At 52.5% G+C, this 21,884-nt stretch overlaps 8 protein-coding genes across 8 annotated transcripts; 3 read left to right on the forward strand and 5 right to left on the reverse strand.

Annotated features, from left to right (window-relative positions):
* Positions 1 to 307: 307 nt before the first annotated feature.
* On the reverse strand, positions 308 to 2,859 carry T310_9680 (Xaa-Pro aminopeptidase; the record flags this gene model as incomplete). Its single annotated transcript, XM_013467857.1, has 10 exons — positions 308 to 549; positions 603 to 647; positions 713 to 797; positions 852 to 1,680; positions 1,738 to 1,783; positions 1,858 to 2,079; positions 2,141 to 2,202; positions 2,278 to 2,443; positions 2,522 to 2,581; positions 2,664 to 2,859. 10 exons carry the CDS (start codon positions 2,857 to 2,859, stop codon positions 308 to 310), a joined length of 1,953 nt encoding a protein of 650 aa, XP_013323311.1.
* Positions 2,860 to 3,888: 1,029 nt separating this feature from the next.
* T310_9681 (Importin 13) lies at positions 3,889 to 7,208 on the forward strand (the record flags this gene model as incomplete). Its single annotated transcript, XM_013467858.1, has 5 exons — positions 3,889 to 3,963; positions 4,030 to 4,217; positions 4,272 to 4,613; positions 4,670 to 4,811; positions 4,872 to 7,208. 5 exons carry the CDS (start codon positions 3,889 to 3,891, stop codon positions 7,206 to 7,208), a joined length of 3,084 nt encoding a protein of 1,027 aa, XP_013323312.1.
* An 861-nt stretch (positions 7,209 to 8,069) lies between these two features.
* T310_9682 (Pyridoxine biosynthesis protein) lies at positions 8,070 to 9,144 on the reverse strand (the record flags this gene model as incomplete). Its single annotated transcript, XM_013467859.1, has 3 exons — positions 8,070 to 8,699; positions 8,766 to 8,948; positions 9,007 to 9,144. 3 exons carry the CDS (start codon positions 9,142 to 9,144, stop codon positions 8,070 to 8,072), a joined length of 951 nt encoding a protein of 316 aa, XP_013323313.1.
* Positions 9,145 to 10,374: 1,230 nt separating this feature from the next.
* T310_9683 (uncharacterized protein) lies at positions 10,375 to 10,997 on the forward strand (the record flags this gene model as incomplete). Its single annotated transcript, XM_013467860.1, has 2 exons — positions 10,375 to 10,764; positions 10,845 to 10,997. 2 exons carry the CDS (start codon positions 10,375 to 10,377, stop codon positions 10,995 to 10,997), a joined length of 543 nt encoding a protein of 180 aa, XP_013323314.1.
* A 306-nt stretch (positions 10,998 to 11,303) lies between these two features.
* T310_9684 (Origin recognition complex) lies at positions 11,304 to 13,010 on the reverse strand (the record flags this gene model as incomplete). Its single annotated transcript, XM_013467861.1, has 1 exon — positions 11,304 to 13,010. The coding sequence occupies one exon, from the start codon at positions 13,008 to 13,010 to the stop codon at positions 11,304 to 11,306; it is 1,707 nt and encodes a 568-aa protein (XP_013323315.1).
* Positions 13,011 to 13,728: 718 nt separating this feature from the next.
* T310_9685 (Amino-acid N-acetyltransferase) lies at positions 13,729 to 15,208 on the forward strand (the record flags this gene model as incomplete). The annotated part of the gene is made up of 2 exons (XM_013467862.1): positions 13,729 to 14,216; positions 14,290 to 15,208. 2 exons carry the CDS (start codon positions 13,729 to 13,731, stop codon positions 15,206 to 15,208), a joined length of 1,407 nt encoding a protein of 468 aa, XP_013323316.1.
* A 536-nt stretch (positions 15,209 to 15,744) lies between these two features.
* On the reverse strand, positions 15,745 to 17,463 carry T310_9686 (Protein transport protein Sec61 alpha subunit; the record flags this gene model as incomplete). The annotated part of the gene is made up of 5 exons (XM_013467863.1): positions 15,745 to 15,826; positions 15,887 to 16,962; positions 17,018 to 17,185; positions 17,255 to 17,355; positions 17,454 to 17,463. 5 exons carry the CDS (start codon positions 17,461 to 17,463, stop codon positions 15,745 to 15,747), a joined length of 1,437 nt encoding a protein of 478 aa, XP_013323317.1.
* A 759-nt stretch (positions 17,464 to 18,222) lies between these two features.
* T310_9687 (uncharacterized protein) lies at positions 18,223 to 21,010 on the reverse strand (the record flags this gene model as incomplete). The annotated part of the gene is made up of 3 exons (XM_013467864.1): positions 18,223 to 19,042; positions 19,450 to 19,494; positions 19,689 to 21,010. The coding sequence occupies 3 exons, from the start codon at positions 21,008 to 21,010 to the stop codon at positions 18,223 to 18,225; spliced, it is 2,187 nt and encodes a 728-aa protein (XP_013323318.1).
* Between the last annotated feature and the right edge of the window lie 874 nt (positions 21,011 to 21,884).

Genomic DNA, 21,884 nt, shown 5'->3' on the forward strand with positions numbered 1-21,884 from the left:
GCTGCCACATGCGGGACGGCTCCACACGAGCTTGCGGGAGCGCCTTTACCGTACCAGGTAATCCCTGGCTGGCTGGCATCGTTCCTCAACGCCCGTTTCTGCAGCAAAATCTAGGAATTGGGTTCGAGGCATAAAGGAGTACAGTATCTATTAGACGGGAAAAATAATCCTCTATCTGTAAGATATGTATCATATATAATGATATATACCCGGACTCGCCAAAGCCAAACCCATGGGTCCTAACCCCCAGTGACCATATAGCTTTGTTCTCTTATTCTACAGGAGCGAATTCGTGAGAAGATCTACCTCAAAGCGGTTGGGTCTCTTTTCTCAGCCAATTGCGGGTCAATTCGTCGTTGGCGAAGAAGCCATGGGTCTTCTCCCACACCTCTGCGTGGTAATTATTCACCCATTCGATCTCCGCCGCCGTCAGAAGCGACCGTTCGATCAAATTGCGGCACAATGGGACCATCGTGACATGCTCAAAGCCCAGCCATGCCTTATCACCGAACTTATGCGGTGTCTCGACTTCGCGAACCATAATAATGTCTACACAAGTCAGATTGAAGCCCTGGTGGTAAGGGTCAGATAAGGTCTCTTACTCTCAATCCGGATACCAAACTTCCCGTCCTCATAGTACCCCGGTTCTACAAGAGATGGATCAGTGACACTCCTCTCAGAAAGGACTTCTGAACTGCGGCACATGACTTACCATCAGAGATGACATTTCCAACCGCCAGGGGAACCTCGGAATACTGGACACGCGTGCCCACCCCAATGGGTCCTTCGTGGACGTTCTGTCAAGACGATAAGAAAGAAGAAACAGAAGACCAATCCGCAGGGTGACTCACCAGGTGTGAGCCGACACCATGACCAGTGCCGTGAAGATAATCCAGACCGTTTCGCCACAAGAACTGCCGAGCAAAGGCGTCAAGGGCGAAGCCGCTCGTACCCTTTGGGAAGACCGCCGTGTCCAGAGCGATGACTCCCTTGAGGACCAAGGTGAAGGCCTTCTTCTCCATTTCACTCGGTTGGCCAAAGTGCCATGTGCGGGTCGTGTCGGTCGTACCGTCGAGGTACTGTGCGCCCGAGTCACACAGGTAAATGGCGTTGGGATCGATGATCGAGCAGCTGCCCTTCTCCGGTTTGTAATGGATGACAGCCGCATTCGGCCCCGTCGAGGAGATGGTGTCGAAAGAGAGACCCACGAAGTTCTCGCGCTTGGAGCGGATCTGCTCGAGCTTCTCGGCCGCGTCCACTTCGTCCAGCGTCGATTTCTTGTTGATCAGTTCGTTCTCCAGCCATGCAAGGTACTCGGACAGAGCGGAGCCATCGCGAATATGACACGCCCGCATGCCTTCAAGTTCGACTTCGTTTTTGATGGCCTTCGCATCTGCGATAGGGCTCCGCGCTTCTTCTACCCTGTTCTCACCACCCAGGCTGAGACTCAACGCCCAGGATGCCTTGTTAGAGATCAGGTACTTTGCGGGCGTCTCTCCAGAGGCGGCGGCTTCACCCAGCGCCTTTGCATCCGCGAATATGGAATCATAGGGCTTAATGACCACATCATCACCCAGGTGCGCCTTGACCTCGGGGGTTAACTTGTCTTCGTCAATGTAGAGATCCACCTTGTCGGGGGTGATGACTGCGTATGAAAAGAACACTGGATTGTAGGGAATGCTTCATCAACACCAGTCAGACTGTATACCTTAATATTTCTGGCATAATCTCACGTACTCGCTTCCTCTGAGGTTGAAGAGCCATGCAATCTCGTCGAGCATGGCTGTAGGACGCAGTCAGCGCGGGGTCCTTTCCAACACAATCAAGCGAAGATTATGGCCGAAAAAAAAAACTTACAGACAATGAATCCAGCCCGTTTCTTAGCCTGAAGCTCCTTGCGGAGATCAGAAATCTTCTCCTGGAAGGTTTTGCCAGCAAACTTGGTGGGATGGACCGTGACTTTCTCGTTGGGTCGAGGTGGGCGCTCCTGGCCCCAGACGAGGTCGACGAGGTTCTGCTCAATGCTCACCAGCTTTGCGCCGCTTTTCGCAAGCGTTTCCGAGAGCTTTTTGGCGCTAGCTGGAGGCGTAACCGTCAGCCGTCGTTACGCCCGCGAGCAAACAATAGCTCTCGACCTTACCGGCGGTGATGACAGTCGGGTCAACACCGACCACCTTTCCACCCTCTGCCTGCTCCGCAGTCCTAAGTATAGACACGCCATCAATATGGCTCTCTTTGCATTGTGACGGTCCATTTCTTGTGGGAGTCGTAGGTTACCATTCTTGCCAGGTGGGGACGTTCTCCAATCCTCGCTTCAAGAGGGTCCAATTGCTATCGAGCTGCTTGGAGGCCTGGTTGAAATATCGCCCGTCGGTCGAGAGGGCGGCCTTGGTGGCCGACACCACGGCGGTTCCTGCGGAGCCGGTGAAGCCAGAGATGAAGGCTGCGAAGGGAGAGAAGGTATGGGTTAGCTACGGCCAGTGCAGACAGCTGGTCGAGATCTCCAGGGCCAGCAGCTCACCTCGACGTGCGTCGCACGGAGCAATATATTCGGATTGGTGACTATCTTCCGAGGGTACGACTAGAGGCGGAGGACAATAATCAAGCATGAGCGACGAACATTCAACGCGAACACGGTACTGGAACGCGCATGCACCACCTACTGTAAACATCGACTTGATGCTCGCGCATCAGCTGCCTGAGCCTTGTCAGGCGCTCGGTCGTGTCCACGGTGTTCATCTCGGACGAACGACGGGAGAAGGTATACGAAAACGCTCTGGTCGACGAGTGACTAAGAGGGTGGAATGATCGCAAGGACGTACGATACGCAAGACGGAGCGGGCACCGACAGAAGAGCATGGACCCGAAAAAGAGACAAAAATGGAGGAGGAGGAAAGCAGAGCGCAGAAAGAGGGGAAAGCGCGCAGGAAATGGATGGAGGAGGGGAATGGTGGGGTGGTCTCGTGCTGCTGTGCTGGAGGAACAAACTAATTACGGAGTATTCCTCCCAGCTGTACGTCAGTCGCGGCGTTGGTTGCAATTGGCGGCGCCGTTAGGGCCTCGCGGATTTGATAAGCTAGTATATTACCCTGCAAATAAAGCAGTATATTAGGCCCTCTTTCTTTTGTTTTCTTTTTTTTTTAATTTTATTTTTCTTTTCTTTCTTTTTTTTTTCGTATAATTACAGTATTTAATATAAGATCAAAGCATTCAGCCTAGCATGTCTGTTCCTAGAACTAACAGCAGGCAGGAAGTATTCCTCCCTCTAGTTATAGTTGGTGAGGCTGAAATTTTAGGCTTGTTGGGCGTGAGAACGCCTGGGGCTGCTAAGCGGAAGCGCTGCCGCCACGATGATGGGCTGCCGTTGTTAAGCCCGCTTACTACTTACTGTTGATGCAAAAAATACTCAATGAACCAAGCCAAAATAAAATAACCAATATTGCTCTTCTAACAAAGAAGACGCAGCAGAAGACATATTGCAATATTCTCCTACATCTAGACCCAATAATCACCTGCATAAACCCCTGCAAACAGTGCTATTCAGTAGTGCTGGAGGGTGTGCAGAAATCAACGGCCTCATGCTGCCACACGCACAGCAACCACCCTCTCGAGCATGGCTATATGGTTGCTACGACGCTTCTTCACTGTTTCCCTCCCCTTTCAACGCCGAGACTGATGTGAAAATTTTTCACTCCCCACAGTGAAGTGCTGATCTTCTCCAGCAGGAGTCATCTATCCTTGTCAACTTCATCTCTCCAAAATCATCCTTCTTTCATCTCCGTTGGCGCCTTTCCTGTTCCCGTTAGCGTCCTTGCACGTGACTGCATCCTCTCTCCCACCCGGCCCTCCGTTTAGATCTATATCCAAGCCCCTCTGTCCAGAAGCAGGATGGATGAGGTCATGCCTGCTGGTGCTCCAGACCCTGCCGTTGATATAAATGCTCTCCTTGAAGAGACAAAGAATGTCAGTAATGATTCTGTCCCAGAACATCTGAACTTTTAAGAAACTGTATATCTGACTGGCTCTCAGCTTGTTTCCGAGCTTTACCACCCACGTGGTCGCACTCCAGCTGAGCTCAAGGCCGTCCAGGATCGTCTGCAGGTCATCCAGAAAAGTCCTCAAGGATGGCAGATTGCGGACGGCTTGTTGGGCGCCGACGATACCGACATGAGGTTCTTCGGAGCCTTGACCTTTACGGTCAAAATTAACCAGGATTGGTTTGGTCCCTGTCCGTGAAAGAAGAGCAATGCCAGAATCTAACAATTCGGCAGGAACGAGCTTTCTGAGAAAGACGTCCAGGATCTCCTGACCTATTTGATGCAGCGCTTTGTCGCCCTGGTCAACTGGGGAGAAAAGCCGTTGGTTCTCAGAAAGCTGGCGTCAAGCTTGGTAGCTGTTTTCCTCAGGCCTAATACCACATGGAACCGGGCCATCTGTGACCTGGCCGAGTCTCTGAGCAATCGTAATCAAGTTCCAAAGGAACAGTATTTGCCCACCGATTTTGAGGGTGCAGCACTCCCGGCTCTCAACGAGATTCAGATTGCTGCCCTGCTTCTTTTTTCGACCACCATGGCCGAGGAAGCGGTCAAGCGGAGCTCCCAGGTCCGTAGGAGGTCAGTCATCCATGGACCTCGATTTTTTGCTTCATTTCCGAACTGACTGGCAGCAGTGGTGAGCACCCGGTTGCGGATAACATCAGAGATGCCTTTTGTTTGTGTGATTTTGTCCTGAGACACTTCCTCCGGCAGTTTGTTTTGGGGAATCCTGTTAATGACGTGAGTATTGGTATCGAGGCACTGGAGTCCTATCGTGTATGTAATCCTCTTCCGCGTCATGCTTGCCTCTTAACCTGTGTTCTAACATGATTGTAGGCTTGGCTCAATGTGCGAGCAAATATCCGGATGCGTGAGCCGATCGAGGCATCTGAATTGTCCTCGCAAATGGAGAACTTGGTGCAGTGCCTTGGCATCCCCGGTCTGTCTAAACCAGCAACTGAGATCCTGACGGAACTGTTGGGATCTGGTGACAAGACTCTGACTGACTGGCATTTGAACGTAATATTGGAATACATCGTTAGTGAGGCAGGATCTGCACATGTTACTGCTCTCTTGGATGGTGATTACGAAGACGAGCATATGTCTTTCCTGGAGCTTGTTCTCACGTACTCCTCTACTCGGCGGGTAGAGCTTCTCCTTGGCGCACTGACTCCCACCCACGAGAAGCTCCTCGCCTACATGGATACTCTATTCCATGGTCCTGGCTATCCGGGAGCCGAGGATAAAGTCGCACCGCATCTGTTGGAATGGTGGACTGAGGCAGCTGACGAGCTCCAAGAGCTGAGCCCGGAGGAGTATGAGAGCTCCAAATTGGAACATGCTCGACAAAATCTGGCCAAAGCTGTTCTCAACTGCTTTGGTAGGTTGTTGTATCCGTCACGAGAGCAGCTGGACCAGTGGGACCATGATGATAAGAGCGAGTATCATTCGTTCAGGCGCGATGCCCGCGATTTCCTACTGGCTGCCTATCCGACCCTGGGCGTCGAACTGGTGCAGCTATTCCAACAGCGCACACAGTCAGCTTTGGAAACTGAGAACTGGAAGAATTTCGAGGCTTCCGTCTTCTGCCTTGCCCAACTGTCAGAAGCGGTAGACGGAAATGAGCAGGCTGCGCAGTGCTTGAACGAGATTTTCTTCTCTGACAAGTTTGCCGCGTTGTGTGTTAGCCAGGAGACTCAGATCACACTTAAAGCTCGCCAGACCCTTGTCGATATGCTGGGAAAGTATGAGATCTTTTTTGAACGCACTCGAGCGCTGCTCCCGCGCGTGCTGACCTTTTTGTTCGCATCCCTGAATGTCGCCTCGTGCACGGCTGCCGCTGCACGATCCATTTCATCACTCTGCAAGTCGTGCCGCACCGCGCTCACATCTGAGTTGCCCGTGTTCCTTAATTTGTTTAGAGAGTTCCATCAGCTACCCGCGGCAACCGTTCAGAATCTAGAGCGAGTCGTGGAAGGCATCGCGGCGGTTATCCAAGCTCTCGATTCTGACGAGGCGAAGGTGCCCTATCTGAACGACCTGTTGAGCCCTTTCCACGCACATGCAATGGCTGCGCGGGAAGAAGCACAAAAAGGCGACGTCGAGGCTGCTCGCAACCGCGGGCACCTGGCTCTCAGCTGTATCGCCAGCATCGGTCGAGGCTTGCGAGCCGACGTGGACGGCGTCGTGGACCTCGAAAGCGACAAGGATTCTCACGTCGCCGACAACACCTTCTGGACCTCTCATCCCTGTCAGCAGGGGATCATCCAGTGTCTTGAGATGTTTCTCAGCGACTTCCCTCTCGATGTGACCATTGTCGAGGGGGTGTGTGAGGTCCTGAAGGCAGGCTTCACTGAGAAAATGGGTTTGTACGTCTTTCACCCTCGCACGACTGCAACCTTTTTGGCCAACATTCCTCTTGGGATTAACGGTGCAGCGGACGTGGTGATGAGCACGGCGTCAGCGTTCTTAGCTTCGCACAAGGCTCGCCCTAACGAGATCCGCGAGGAAGCCGGGCTGCTCATCATCCACGTTTACTACGCGTTCCGCTTCATGCTGGAGAACCCTGAGCAGCGCGATCCGGAGATTGCCAACAGTGGTATTGGCTTCCTTACGCGTCTGCTCGGAAAGTACTATCCCATTCTTTTCTCTTTGACCAATCCTCCGCCGCCCAAGACGGTGCAGGACACCCCGACAGGTCCGGAGCCGCCGGTCCTGTCCACCATCCTCGACTTTACCCTAACCGCTCTTCGAGGGCCCGAGCCTCTTCCTCTCCGCTCGGCGTCGCAGTTCTGGGTTGGCACCCTCAGCCTTCCGGTGAACACTGGGCCGATTCAACGAGTAATTCGCGACTATCTCCCGCGGCTCTGCCATGTCGTCATTACACAGCTTGGCGGGGGTTGCGCGCGTTCCGATCTGAACCATCTCACCGAAGTGCTGAAGAAAATCGTCTTCAAGTACCAGGGGGCGGCGCAACCGCATCTGGCGGCGGCACTGGAAGCGCTGAGGACCAAAGACGGGAACCAGCAGCAACAGCAGCCCGAAGCGGTGTCAAAAGAACATGACCGATTCCTGTCCATGGTGCTAGCGGCACGAGGCTCCGCGGCCACGAACCAGATCGTGAGACAGTTTTGGGTGAAGTGCCGTGGCGCAGGGTTTGACTATGCGGGGTAGACAGTGAGCGAAGTAGTAGTACTGGACGCAGTCGATGGGAGGTGATATTGGTTGTCAAGGGTGGCTCGTCAATGGACAGGACAGCAAAGCCGTCTCCCTCACATCAAACAACCATCACACTTTGCTCACTTTTACTCCACCTTTTTTTTTCCACTGGTCTGGCACTGACTGACTACCCTTTGTTCTTTTTTTTCCAATCAATCAATCGATCGATCTATGTCTTGTATGTATCTCCGCCCGCCCTGTTTCAAGTGACGTTGCATCACTACGCCCTGGGGGAATAAAAATCCCGGGAATTGAAGCATAGCATAGCATAGCATAGATCTCTCTCGTCACACACTTTCTCTGTGTGTAATATTGTGGTGTGATGTAGTGTGGTATTAAATACATAATGATTGATATCCAGAGAAGTAAATTTTAAAAAAAAAAAATGAAAATAATGATATTCTTATCTACATGTTAAGTATAGATGTGTATACGTATCGTATGTTGGTTGCTTCTCTAAAAGAAACTCGATGCCAAAGCAGATAGATCGCCAGATATAGCCAGATAGACAGGCAGATAGGCAGATGGGCAGACCGTCTTCCTTTCCTTTCTTTCCTTTCCTTTCCTTTCCAATGGAACTATCTATGAAAAAAAGTTTTTTTCTTACATTAAAAATGAGATGAAAATGGAATGAAATGAAACGGAATGAAAAATATTCATAAGAACGGTAGACGTAGACGTAACGCAGACGTAGACATAGACATAGGAATGGACTCAGGTGTACAGTACGTATGTATCTATGTGTGTCTGTCTTCCGGCTTCTTTTTCTTTTCTTCTTCCTCTTCTTCTCTGCTTTTTATGTTATTTTTGCTTGATTTACCACCCCCGCTTCGCCAACTTATCGCCATCACCCATCTGCGACACATTAATGCCAACCATGGCCTCGCCCAGCCCCTCGCTGACCTGCGCCAGGACGGCCGGGTCCTTGTAGTGCGTGACAGCCTGGACGATGGCCTTGGCGCGCTTGCGGGCATCTCCGGACTTGAAGATGCCGGAGCCGACGAAGACGCCGTCGCAGCCCAACTGCATCATGAGCGCGGCGTCGGCGGGCGTGGCAACACCACCCGCAGCGAAGTTGACGACGGGCAGGCGGCCTTTCTCGGCCGTTTCGCGCAGCAGCTCGTACGAGCAGCCCAGCTCGCGGGCGTACGCGCGCAGCTCGGTCTCCGGGTCCGGCGACGAGAGCAGGATGCCCCGCGCGCGCGCGATCTCCTCGTTGACGGTGCGCATGTGCTTGACGGCCTCGACGACGTCGCCCGTGCCGGCCTCGCCTTTTGTCCGGATCATGGCGGCGCCTTCGGCGATGCGGCGCAGGGCTTCGCCCAGGTTGCGGCAGCCGCAGACGAACGGGACCTTGAAGTCCGACTTCTTGACGTGGTAGCGGTCGTCAGCCGGGGTGAGGACTTCGGATTCGTCGATGTAGTCGACTCCGATGGCTTCGAGGATCTGATAGCCAGCAAGTCAATGAAGATTAGCGGATAACCTAATAAAAAGAGACTGGCACGATCTCACCTGGCATTCCACAAAGTGGCCGATACGCGCCTTGGCCATGACGGGAATGGTGACGGCATTCATGATCTCTTTGATCATAGCCGGGTCGGACATGCGAGCAACGCCTCCATGGGCTCTGATATCGGCGGGGACACGTTCGAGGGCCATGACGGCGGCGGCACCGGCTTCTTCTGCGATTCGGGCCTGAAAAAATGTCAGAATCAGCAGAATTGTTAATTACTGTCTGGTTTTTCAAGCATACCTGCTCCGCGTTGACGACGTCCATAATCACACCGCCCTTCAGCATCTGGGCCAGACCGGCCTTGACGGTGAAGTCAGAGGACCGGTTGGCGCGAGTGGTGCCATTGGCGTTGGAGCCGCTCTGCTGTGCGGATGCCATGATGAGCGAAGGCGAATGAAGATAACGAGAGAAAGAAGCAGACGGAAGGAAAAGAAATCCACCCAAGAAGAAGAAGACAGAGAGTCCGCACTCCGTGAGTCACGATGGGCTGTGACTGCTTGAGCGCTTAATTCGACTGCCGGGCCCTCTCTAATTCTATCTTAGTTTCCCCTCCCCCGCGGCGACGAGTGAAAAAAAGAGTCCCCGAGGCAAAGCGGAGACGTCAGGCGTCAGGCCAACTTAATTGGCATCCGACTCCGATAACCGGCATGCAATATCGACCTTTGTGACTTCTCTCTTTTTTCTTTTTTTTTAATTCACTCGCACGGTATCTGCAGGCTCTAAAAAAAATAGTTTATATCGGTCCAGTCTCTTGACCAGCCTGCATCTGCTCTGCAAGCTCTACCTATTATCTTTATCTGCCTATCGATGACTAGCTAGTTGCTGTACCTGCGTCAGACAGTCATCGACGTCCTTGGCACGAATAGCAACCAATAACGTAGAGAACCGTTAGCTTCTATCTTCACACTGGCATCCTACCTTACTGCTCCGCCGGTAGCCGAGCTGACTATCTACGGAGTATGTGTACTGTACCTAGCGATGAGGAACGTGAATTGCATTTATTTTTAAATCGTGTTTTTAATTCCTAAGGGAGAAAAGGCATTAATTTTACTGCTTGGCAATCGCTGTCTATGCAAATAACGTGACAAGATGCAGGAGCTGCATTGCACGTGCATACAATATCACCTGACTCTGCTGTCTCGTCAGCATCCAAATGACTAAATAATAATGCCTGTCAGGACTTAGTACGGTTGGTGTATAAGCAGAGCAGGAACGAGGATTGTTGAGGATTGTTGATGCCTGAGGCAGAAGCTACCAATACCAATCCCTGACGTCACACCTCCTCCTTGGAACCTCCCGGACTCGGAAGTATGCTCTGTACAGTTGTACAGCACAACGAACGTCCTGTGCGGCATTGCATGTCTGTCGCCTGTCAAGAGGATACTTTCTTTATTCGCCTCTATACTCTGCTTCCGATCTATGACCAATTGAGCGGCAATTTATCCATCCATTGCTGACCAAGTACATACAGAATAATATACAAACGAACACCGTTCCAATAGTACTGTCATACAGATCTAAACAGAACAGTACCTACGACAGAGGAAACAGACACCCACATCAATTATCGATATACAGACAGACAAAAGCACACAGGACGAAAAAAAAATGGCAACACTCCTCTCCCGCCCCCTCCTCTACACCTGCGCCGCCGTACCCCTCGGAGTCGGTCTCTCCCTCCTCCACCCCTCCTCACCACTCTGTCTACCACGCCTCCAATGCCAATACGTCGCGCCCGTGTACAGTCCCAAAGCCTTCCCGGAAACCGGCTGGGCGATGCCGGTTGATCGTGACCCCATCGCCGTGAAGCAAGGCCGGACAACAACAGCAACAGCAGAAAAAGAAAGTGACAAAAGAGGAGCAGGAGGCATCCTCACCGCATCGATGATGCGCCAGATCAGTCTGGGGAGTGTCCTCGGATTAGCAGTCGGACTGGGACTGCGGGTGTTGTCCAAGGCATTAGTGTTTTGCTTTGGTGTGGGTGTTGTTATTGTTGAGGTATGAAATAATAATGATGACTCCTGGGATCTTTTTTTTCGAAAACGTAAGCTAATATTTTATTCGCTTTGTTGTGCCAGTGGGCTGCATCCAAAGGATACTATCTCTTCCCCGTCCACCGTCTGCAAAAATACGTCAAGAGCGTCGACCTCCAGCGCGTCCTGACGGAGAATATCGCCTTCAAGACGAGTTTCGGTACGACTATGGCCATGGCGGCGTTTGCGCAGTTTTGAAGTGTTGAGCAGATCCCATCCAACAAATTTGTGGGAAAGGGGAAGGAAGGGGAGAAGAGAAACAAAAGCAGGGATTCATATGAATTGATAAATTTCTCGGATTTATAGGTTTACGGGTTGATTGGTTATTGGTATTTAGTTGGCGATATTGTCGTGCTCAGTTGGCAGCTACCATAGCTGGATGGATGGACGATTGTTCGTTGGCCGGAGTGAACGGCACTCATCAATATATCGACGTTTGTCTTATTATTGTACAGAATAGATATAATAAGATCCCATGGGTATCACTGCGAGTTCTCGTATCAGCTAATTCAGCACCAAATCTTCCAATACAGCCTCCATCTCCTCCCTCGACAGAGGAACCCCCAGCGTCTCCGTCCCCGTCCCGTCGATCCGCGACGTGATCATCTGGTGGTCGTGGAACTCCTTGAGCAGAGTGCGGAACATCATCTCCGACGAGGCAATAAATTCCTCCGACGCCTTTTGGTAGAGCGTGCGGAACTCGATGCAGAGATCGTCACCGCTGCCGCCGCTACCACCGCCCTCGCGACGCGAAGCTTCATTGTCTTCGTCGTCGGACGCCCCCTGTCCTGACTCACCAGCGATCGTGAGCAGCTCCGTCAGCAGCAACCGGTACAGGTTGCGCGCGTTCTCCGGCAGACTCTTCAGCACGAAGGCCACGCCCTCCTTGCCGCCGACGCGCCGGCCCTTGCGGCCCAACAAGTTGTGCACCTCGTCAACCACGTTCCATTCCGCATCGTACGGTGCAAACGTCGTGCAGTCGTGGAATACGAAATTGAACTGGTCCCGCAGACTGACGTCCCACATGAGTGTAAAGTTCGGCGTGTCCGCCGTCGCCAGCATGTTGATCGATGGAATCGCGGCCAGCCGCGCCAGAAGAGCCTGGCTGGCTGCCCGCCGTAACGGAGGCGCGTCGATCGAGTTGATGAGCACCGTTACGGGCCGCTGGTCTGATCGAGACTGCAGTGCCGACTGCAGGAATTCGAGCACTTCACTGGGCTGGGCGCCCAGCTTCGACGGCGTGTCGTCCCCTAGAACAGCACTCACGATCGTAGCGAAGATGGACCGAACAGAGATGCCAGGTGTGTAACCATTCACCATGACAATGATCGGAGAGGACGAGGGGGGCGATCTTCGATACAGCCAATCCGCAAACTGCTGCACCAGCCGGCGCTTGGAGCCGTATCCATACAGACAGATATTGAACTGCTCCCGGAACTCAAAGTTCCACTGTGGAAACGACCGGTGATGTAGTTGCAGCAAAATCTCCTTTTCCTCTTTTAAAGGGTCCTCGTACCGCGAGAGGCACTCGAAATATTCCTCGTGCGTCAACAAAGACACCTTGGACAGGGTATTGTTGGATGTCCGCGGCGGACCGGGACGGTTCTGGAAGAAATATCGCTCGTGCGGCGGCAGCTCTCCCTCTGGTGTCGGCGACCGCTTATTCTTCGCTCCTTTGGGGCGTCCTGCGCGACGCTTGGGTGTCTCCGCTGGCTTCGTCGCGGGTGCAGCAGTATCTCCGTCCTTTTCCACAGACTCAACGACGTTTCCGTCGTCTGGTTCATTGGTACTTTCGTGATAACTCTCGTCCTCATCATCCAGAATCTCCTCCGCCAGCCGGTCTGCGCCATCCCATATCTCATCCTCGTCCTGCTGCTCAAACAGGACCCGCGCGCTCTTCCTCTTGGCTGACCGATCCGCGTTCTTCGCCCGCGAAGGTGTGGCTGTCGTGGCACCATCCTTGTCGCTTCTCCTCGGCGTCGAGAATAACGATTTGGCCTTTGATTTCTGTGTAGGCGTCCGGAGGCCTGACGGCTTCAGGCCATTGGCAGGAGTCGCTTTCTTTGGCGTAGCACGCGGCCGCTTCGACGGCGTCACAGTGGAAGAGCCATTCGCAGCGTCGTGGTCGTTGGCAGTTTTCTGCCTCTTCGGGGTAGAGGCTGCAGGCCAGTCCTCATCGCTGTCGATGGAATCTCGTGCTTTGCGCTTCATCTCAGTGTGAGAAAATCATGAACAGTGAGCAATGATCACCCCAAGTCGCGTACCATGCTATGTAAGCAATCACGACCCAAAACTAGGGTCGAATTAGAGCAAGAAGGAGGAATGGCAATGCTGCAGGCATCGACCACCATCCGCCAGTCAAAACGAGCAGTTCTGGGGCCTGTGGGCGCCCTTTCGACCTCAAGCACGCGAGCTGCAAGGAGCGTCGCGTCGACCAACAAGGAAAGTTGGAAGCCAGCTTTTGGTTTTTCCGACTCCGCGATATCAACCATCTATCAGCTCCGAAAAATAAGAAAACCACGCCGAGGCACAATCTTTGGATTGACAACAACGCCAACCGCTGAGTGGACGATAAATCGCTCAGGGCTGGCCTACGCTGGTCAGCGATCCCTGAGATAATTAATTTCCCGCGACCAACACCAGGGTCGGGTGCAATTGCAATTGTGAGTCAGCACAGAGGTTATCGCTCATACAGCCTGCCTGACCTGCTTATCGGTCTATTCCTGGCCATTGACTGTGCTTTAATTAATTGCCAGAGACAGTCTTCCTTCATATTAAGATTTTCTCGTTTCCTGTGTTTGTTAGAGCAACAATCTCTGTGCTGCGATCTTTTATCTTATCAGACTAACGAGCGGAGCTTGTCCTAAGACACACACTCTCTGTTTTCGGCCTTTTCCTTTTTCTTTTATTTTCTAGACTTGTCTTCAAAATGATCATTGTTCCAAAATCTCACTCCCCTGCCATCCTGGCGTCCTGCGCGCGGATTGCGAGGCGCCAAATCCGCTTCTACTCGGTGCTGCACGACAGCACAATCCCGGAGTCCAAGAGGAAGTACGTGCCCTCGTCCGGCACCTATCCCAAGGGATTCCGCGTTTCCGGCACCCATGTCGGCGTCAAGGCGTCCAATACCAAGTTCCCCGACCTGGCGCTGATTTCGTCTGAGATTCCATGCTCTGCGGCGGCTGTGTTCACCACGAACAAATTCCAGGCGGCTCCGGTGCAGGTGAGCAGGGCGATTCTGGACAAGAGACAAGGCCAGGGGATCCGGTCGGTCGTGATCAACTCGGGCTGCGCCAATGCCGTCACTGGCAAAGGAGGTCTCGAGGATGCCTGGAGCATGGGAGCCAAGGTGGACGACTGCGATGGACTGGATGAACCCAGCACTCTGGTCATGAGCACCGGCGTCATTGGGCAGCGGTAGGTGGATTTTTTTTGCCATTCAGAGGATTTTTGTCTTCAATTGCTAAATGAATTGTTCTTATTGGTGTAGACTTCCTATCAACAAGATTATCGGCATGATCCCAACGGCGCACTCCCAGCTCGCCTCCTCGCACAACGCCTGGCTCACCGCCGCCCGCGCCATCTGCACCACAGACACCTTCCCCAAGCTGCTCTCTCGGACCTTCACTCTCCCGTCCGTCCCCGGACGGACCTACAGCCTCGCCGGAATGACCAAAGGCGCGGGGATGATCCACCCGAACATGGCCACGCTGCTGGGGGTCCTCTGCACGGATGCGCCCATCGACCCGTCAGCGATGAAGCCGCTCCTCACCCATGCCGTGTCGCGCTCGTTCAACTCGATCTCCGTCGACGGAGACACCAGCACCAACGACACGATCGCCTTCCTGGCCAACGGCGCCGCGGGCGGCACACCCATTGCGTCGTCCTCATCGGCCGACTACGCCGCCATGCAGGAGATCCTGACCTCGTTCGCGCAGTCGCTCTCGCAGCTGGTCGTCCGCGACGGCGAAGGCGCGACGAAATTCGTCACCGTGCGCGTGCAGAACTCGCCCTGCTACGAGTCGGCGCGCCGCATCGCCTCGACCATCGCGCGCTCCCCGCTCGTTAAGACCGCCCTGTACGGCCGCGACGCGAACTGGGGACGGATCCTGTGCGCGGTCGGCTACACGGAGGGCGTGACGCCGGGCACGGTCGTCCCCGAGCGGACGAGCGTGAGCTTCCGGCCCGTAGACGGCTCGCCGATTCTGAAACTGCTCGTGAACGGTGAACCGGAGGCCGTGGACGAGACGCGCGCCAGCGCCATCCTGCAGAGCGAGGACCTCGAGATTGTCGTCGACCTCGGCGGCGGCGAGAAGGGCGAGAGCGGCCGCGGCGGAGAGGAGGCCGTCTACTGGTTCTGCGACTTTAGCCATGAATACGTCACGATCAATGGTGACTACCGGACGTAAATTTGTTTGCAGATAAGAAAAGTAAAGTACAAAGACAACGATAAAAGCAAAAGTTTGAGAACGAAAGGAGAAAAAAAACGAATTCCCGTGCATGTAACATATATAACCAACCCATAGGGTATATATATTCTCTGTTTAAAATAGAATATAAAGAACATATATACAAGTCCTGATCTAGATCTTCATCCTCTCCGTTGACACAAACTATATAGATTAGCTATTCTTATTTCTTCTCTCTCATATTGTTAATGATACACAAACAGATTGGCGCTTATGTACAGTTGCGGCTTGACTCTTATTCTTATTTCAACAGGTTCTCGCTCTTTCAGTCACTTATACAAAAGACAAAACAAAATGTCTAACACTTTTCATCCGTTTTAGACCACAATATTAAATCCGAGCCATTCCATCAAGCCACAACCGCAGCGACGCACCAATCTGCTATATCGAAGGAAGAAAAAGGAAATAGAGAAAAATCCTGATCCGACCCCGTGAACCTCATAAAATAAATAAGGGGAGGGAAATGTGGTTCCCGCTTAGTTGCCAGGAACAAGGCCTTTCAGGCCAGAACCAAAGTCTCCTTCTCGGGCGGCTATTTCAAAGTATCCGTAGATGATGCTGTGAAAGGTCGTCAGCAAGCCACCCTTCTTCGATCAAATAAATGGTGTAGAAACTTACGTCACGGCAAGGAGAATACCCGTTCCACTACCCAAGGCGCCAAGGAGATCCGAGGCAACAGACAGAGCACCAATGCAAGCACCACCAAAGGCAGCCGCAGTGGGAATCACGCGCTTGAGCTCCCTGTACATGCTCTGCTCACGGTGTCCAGCCATCACGAGACCCTGGTCCTTGAGCTGCTTGGCAACGTCACGCGGGGCGGAGCCGGAGACCTCGATCCAGGTCTTGGAGAAGAGAGCGCAAGCGACAAGCATGAAGGTCACATACACAGCCGTGTGAACCGGGTCCAGAAGAGCCTCCTTGAAGTTCAGAGGAGGGGACATGTAGTAGGCAATACCGGACGCGGCGTGCAGCTGAGCAGATCCCTCACGAGGCTCCCACACACCCAGAAGACGGACGAGCAGGTTGTCCGAGAAGCGCGAGTACAGCATCTGGCTGATCAGGAAGATGTTGGAGCACAGGGCGGACTGAAGCATGATGGGCATGTTCGAGGTGTAGAAGAGGCGAACAGGGTACGAGCCACGCACACCACGCTGGCGGGCAGACTTGACGGGGATCTCGACACGGAAGCCCTGCAGGTAGATAACAGTCGCGAAGACCAGAAGAGTAGCCAGAAGGTTCATGATGTTGGGGAGGTTCTGGCGGTAGAAGGCCTCCCGCAGAGCACGCTGCTTGTCGGGCCAAGTCAGCAGGAGGTGGAAGAGAGCGATGATGGCGCCCTCGAACTCGGGGCCACGGCCGGTGTTGATAGTCGTGGGAGAAAAGGCCTTCCAGACGATGGACTCGCAGATGTTGGTGGCGATGAAGAGCGAAATTCCGCTTCCAAGACCATATCCTTTCTGCAGCAGCTCATCCAGGAGAATGACAACCAAGCCGGCAACCACCAGCTGCACGATCAGGAGAACACAGATACCAGCACCGAGGTCGCTGGGCTGACCATAGAGACCGGTAAGGACGTAAACGCAAGCCTGGCCAAAGGACAGGATAATGGCGAACAGCTTCTGAGCGGTCTGGTACAGCTCGCGGTCGGTCTTGAGGTCGAGGTTGACATCGATGAGGTGGGTTCCCGCAAGGAGCTGGCTATGTCAGCGAAATCACCGGGCTCCAGTTTGCCGAAGAATACAGACATACCTGGAACACCATGCCGGAGGAGATAATGGGGGTGATACCCAATTCCATCAGCGTACCCCGGTTACTGGCCAGCATCATACGCAGCCAGTACAGCGGATCGGAGGTGTCAGACGAGACAATGCCATACAGTGGCATTTGGCTCATGACCAGGAAGATCAACAAGGTCAACTATCCACCAAACACAGTCAGTCTCCAATTGTCTCTCTGTTACCACCTGAAGGATGAGATGACACATACCCCCGTCCACATGAGCTTCTGGTTGAACGGCACCTTGGTCTCCGGAGAGGCCACCTCCGGCAGGAGGGGCGTGAAGGGCTTGATTAAATCGAGAAAACGTACTATAGTATGTCAGCAAACATAAGGAAACAATTCAATTGAATGGAACCGCATTGCGATACGCGATTCTGATCGCGTGCGGCAGGACTCCAGAACTCACATCCACTCATGATGATCCCCGGCTCAATGCGATGGGAGAAGAAAGAAAAGGAAAAGCCGGAGCTCAAGAACCAGCTGAAGGAGCGATACAGGCAAAACCAGAAGGAAAGAAGTGGAAGGAAAGAGGGGAAGAAAGAAGGAGGTGAGGTGGCCGTCCGGGGAGGAAAAGTGGTCGAACAGGAGAGTTGGCTGGAAGTGTGCTTGCTGGCCTGTTCGGCCGGGGTGGGCGCTAACTCGTTCAGGACACTCTGGTCCGATCCCGCAACAGCTGAAGGGGGTTACGGAGCATCATGGCAAACACCAACAAAATATAATGGAGAAATTACGCCATTTATGGTGGTTCTATATATAGGGGAACCAGACAGATCCAGTGATTTTTTTTTCTCAAGGTTATGGTTTAAATACCTCAGTAGAGATTAAACTTATCCAGTTGCAATGTAAACAAATCCGTCTTCCAATCACTAAGATGGTTTGAAACGACAATAACAGTTGACAATCGTCAGTATAGTTAATCGGGAACATAAAGAGGGTATTTTACAAACTATTATCAAATTGCACTGTACATGAGCTGGACCTAGAAGAAGAGCCATAACACGAAAAAAAGAAAATATACAATCAATTAAAGCGATATATATCATAGAAACAATTGATGTGGAGGTTGAATGAAAGTCTAACAAGTCGGTAGAATCAATTGTCCATGCTATGCAAACATTATCACCCCGAAAATATGTAAGGTAAGGCCAGTCAATGGAATTTCAAAAAGGCGATCTCTATCCGGCAGCGACACTGGGGTTGTCCGATATGCCTTCCACATAATTAACAGGTTTTGTGGTCGTCTGCGAGTCGACATCCTTTTTGGTTTCCTGTGGTTGAGATTTGGCGTCTTCCTGCTCGTATGATGGGGGATACTTCTCGTCCTTCTCGTTGCTCACATTGTCTCCTCCCGAACCGCCAAGGACCCTCGAGGCCAACCCCGAACTCAGCTTGGGCAGCTGCTCCGTATCAGAGCCGCGGAACCACTTGACGAGATGATATGCGCTCCAGCCCCAAAGCCAGACGCCCACGCCGGTAGATGTCGTAACGAAGAGCGTCGGCAGAAGCAGCAGCAATGCAAACCCGACGCAGAAAACGGTAAACAGCAGCGCACTCAGCACAGCCACCACGAGAGCCGCAACGAAGCTGAAAACAAACACCCCCACCGTGAGCAAGACGAACAGGAGCAGCGGGATTCCAGAGAAAGCCACCTGCGACAGGAGCAGGGTTGCCAGCAACGGATGAGAAGTCGCGAAGAGAACTGAACGCTGCTGGAGGGTTTCGCGGCGCTCCGGAGGCAAGATGTGATTCAGGACCGCAATGGCTTTATCTGTAACAGAGGAAAAACCGTTGAGGATGGTCCATTTGACGGTGGAGATGGGATCCTCTTGCGTCGCGACGACAACCATGGCGTCGAGGGCCCTTGGGCGTCTCTTCTTGGAAAAAAAAAGAATTATCACCGACGTGAGGAGTTCTGTATTCAGAAGAGACCAATTGGCATTTGGTTCTAAGAGCAAATCAGGAAGAGGGACAGGAAACAAGGTAGGAACAGTACATCTATGTATCGTCTCAATCAGCTCCGCTCGGATTTGGTTGCTGTGGGGAATCCAAGGGACACATGCACCCAAGCTTCGATAGAACCCCTTTCCCTTGGACGTGGATCTTCAAGCCACCACGACAGTGGTCACGGTTCCGGTTTGCAGGCAGTAGACTGATAACCGAAAATAATTAAAATAGTAGAAAACAACAGTTAGTTCAGTCTCATGAGCCACTGACAGGGACGGATGATGTGGCTTGGATTTCCTCTTTGTTGTCGCTCCGGCGGGATGACGTAAAGAGCACCAACATCAACCAGGTGCTATAACGAGCTTAATTTATTTTTATTTAAGAATTTATTTGATTGATCTACGACGTAAAACAAACGGAGGTGTGTTATGTGGCAAGGGAAGAAGTGTGTAACACACGTGTCGAATAATCCTGATTCATCCAGCTCATGTCGAAAGTCTATCCTAGAATGCATTCATAAAAATATTTATACCAATACCATCAAGTCAACGCCAAACATCAATTCCAATGTCCGAGACGCATTGGTACCCAGTACCCACGTAGCCCAAATTCCAACACCAAACCAATGATACGAGATGCTAATGCAGTGTGAGATCATCAATGTGTTTCTGCCCAAGAAACCCATCTCCTCACACACTCATCCACAAGCCGTAGCGCGTCCTTGGTCGCCTCGAATTCGAACCATTCCCGATGTTCTTTTCCACACTCCGGACACGGTCCCTGGCCCTTGACTCTGTGGTCTGCCAGCTCAATATGGATCAGCCTCTCCACTCGATGGACATGGGGAACCCGTCTTCCGGGTTCTTGGGAGCTGTGACTCTCGGGCCTTCGTGCTGGTGAGGGCGAAGGTGAGGAAGACGAAGGAGAGTATGGGTAATAGCGGATAAGCGTCAAATTATATGAGCATTGCCTTGTCCATTCATTCATGCGACGGTAGACATTGCTCGTGCGGCCGATCTTCAAGCGAATCGTGCCTGGACTGGACCCAGAACCCCGATTGTCTGCATAATGACTTTGTACAGCGCGGAGCGCGTCGCTCGTCCGACGATGATGACCAGGTCTATTCGGAGAGGGAAGGAGATTAGAGGCAATATCGGATGGTGGAGGTGCGGTGGAGTTCGAAGTCGACGGGGTAATCCAAAAGATATAAATGTAACCCTCTTCATCGGCCTCAGAGATAGGTTTGGCTAATTCAGTGAGCAAGTTTGCTGTCGTCTGAGGAGACAGATGGGGCGGAATCCACGACAAAAGTGGCTGAGTCTGGGACGTGGACGAGGCCGGGGTAGCGGGTTGAAAGGGTCGTGTAGGGGTAGCAGAGTGCCCTTGCTTTGGAGGTGTAGTTGGAACCGGCCGTTGCTGGATAATCTGAGCGCGCTGTGGTGAATGAGGTTTGCGGATAATAACCGGCCTTTGCTGCGACGCAGACGGTGCAGTTGATCCTCTTTTATGCTGGTCATCAACCGGGCGTGCGACTGGTTTCGAAGCAGGGAGGTCATCGGCATCTGCAATTCGGAAGCAACAGAATATGGTCTTTCCTGCACGGCCTGCCTGACTGGAGCGACCATGTGGTTGCGATTTCCCGTTCGTGCCATTTGGACCATGTCTCTTAGCACCATCCTGACGAGGCTTTGTTCTCCCCTTTTCATCATTCACGTCCAACACGCCCAAGCGTTCGACCAAGGTATCGATACTAGTCCTCTCTTTTATCGGTTGATTATCCGCTCGTCCTTTCTTTTGTGTGTTGCCAACAAACTGTTCCGCCTGGTCCTTGTGCTGCCAGCAATAAAAAGCTGCTGGATCCGAACCACCAGCCATATTCCCCTTAGAAGACGGGGCAGGCGATGTCAGTGGGCGACGACAGGGGCGGCCGTTGACCGTGATCCCTCGACATGTCGTCGCTGGATTTAGAGAATCAGATCGGGGAAGAATCGACTCGGGAGTATTGGCAATAAATGGCATAACAGGAGTCCTCAGAGAGTGGCTTCGTCCCAGAAGAGAGAATTGTTTGCAAAAAGCACAAAGGAGGGAAACTCAGCGGATATATATACAATTGGTGAGTCTGACTCTATTTTTGGTCGTTGGCTATGACAGAATCCAGAAAGCAGTCGACAATAGCCGGCGAGATTTTCAGAATATAATAGACGACCTCAAAAAGGACTGCCATATGTCAGCCAAAATCAGGGCCAGGCAAAATTCTATTCAGCCCTGCAAAGCGACTTCCAATACCGTTAGAAGAGAGATGCGACATGTATGTAAATGTGTTTCCTACAGTACGCAGCACGTAGTTTGGGGTTCCACTTTCCAGGGCACGACAAGCCACAATCGGTCCACGATTCGTTCCTATTACAGGAGATGAAACAGAGACAGTCGAGACCATCGCACAGCCGACTCAGGAAAGAGACAACAGCCTGGGATGGACTGTCCCTTTGTCTTTTCCCGTTGTGTGAGGCGAAGCTGAAAGGCGACGAGCTGTTGGCTGCCTGTCATTGGCGGGTGCCTGTGTACCGTGCCTTGCACCGCCACGGATCCTGCAACCATTGGCCGTGAGAAATCCAGGTGGTCGGGAGTGGCGGTGCAACAGCTCAACGGTGGCTGGGTTCTGACCAATCAGATCGCTCCAGATCGTCTCGCCAGGTACCTGTCTGATGGCATCTGCATGGCTACCTTATGTCCTGGATTGTACGGAGAATCTTTGATTTGATTGAGATTTCTCATATAGGCTAGTCCCGTAGACAGTGAAATCGCAATTGACTTGAAGAAGACACATCGTAGTCAGTCTGTTGCAAATATCCATCCACGGCGACCAAAAAAGGCAAAGAGACAAAAGAATACA

The sequence above is a fragment of the Rasamsonia emersonii genome (assembly GCF_000968595.1).
Source record: "Rasamsonia emersonii CBS 393.64 chromosome Unknown ctg1118621762196, whole genome shotgun sequence".
NCBI lineage: Eukaryota > Fungi > Ascomycota > Eurotiomycetes > Eurotiales > Trichocomaceae > Rasamsonia > Rasamsonia emersonii.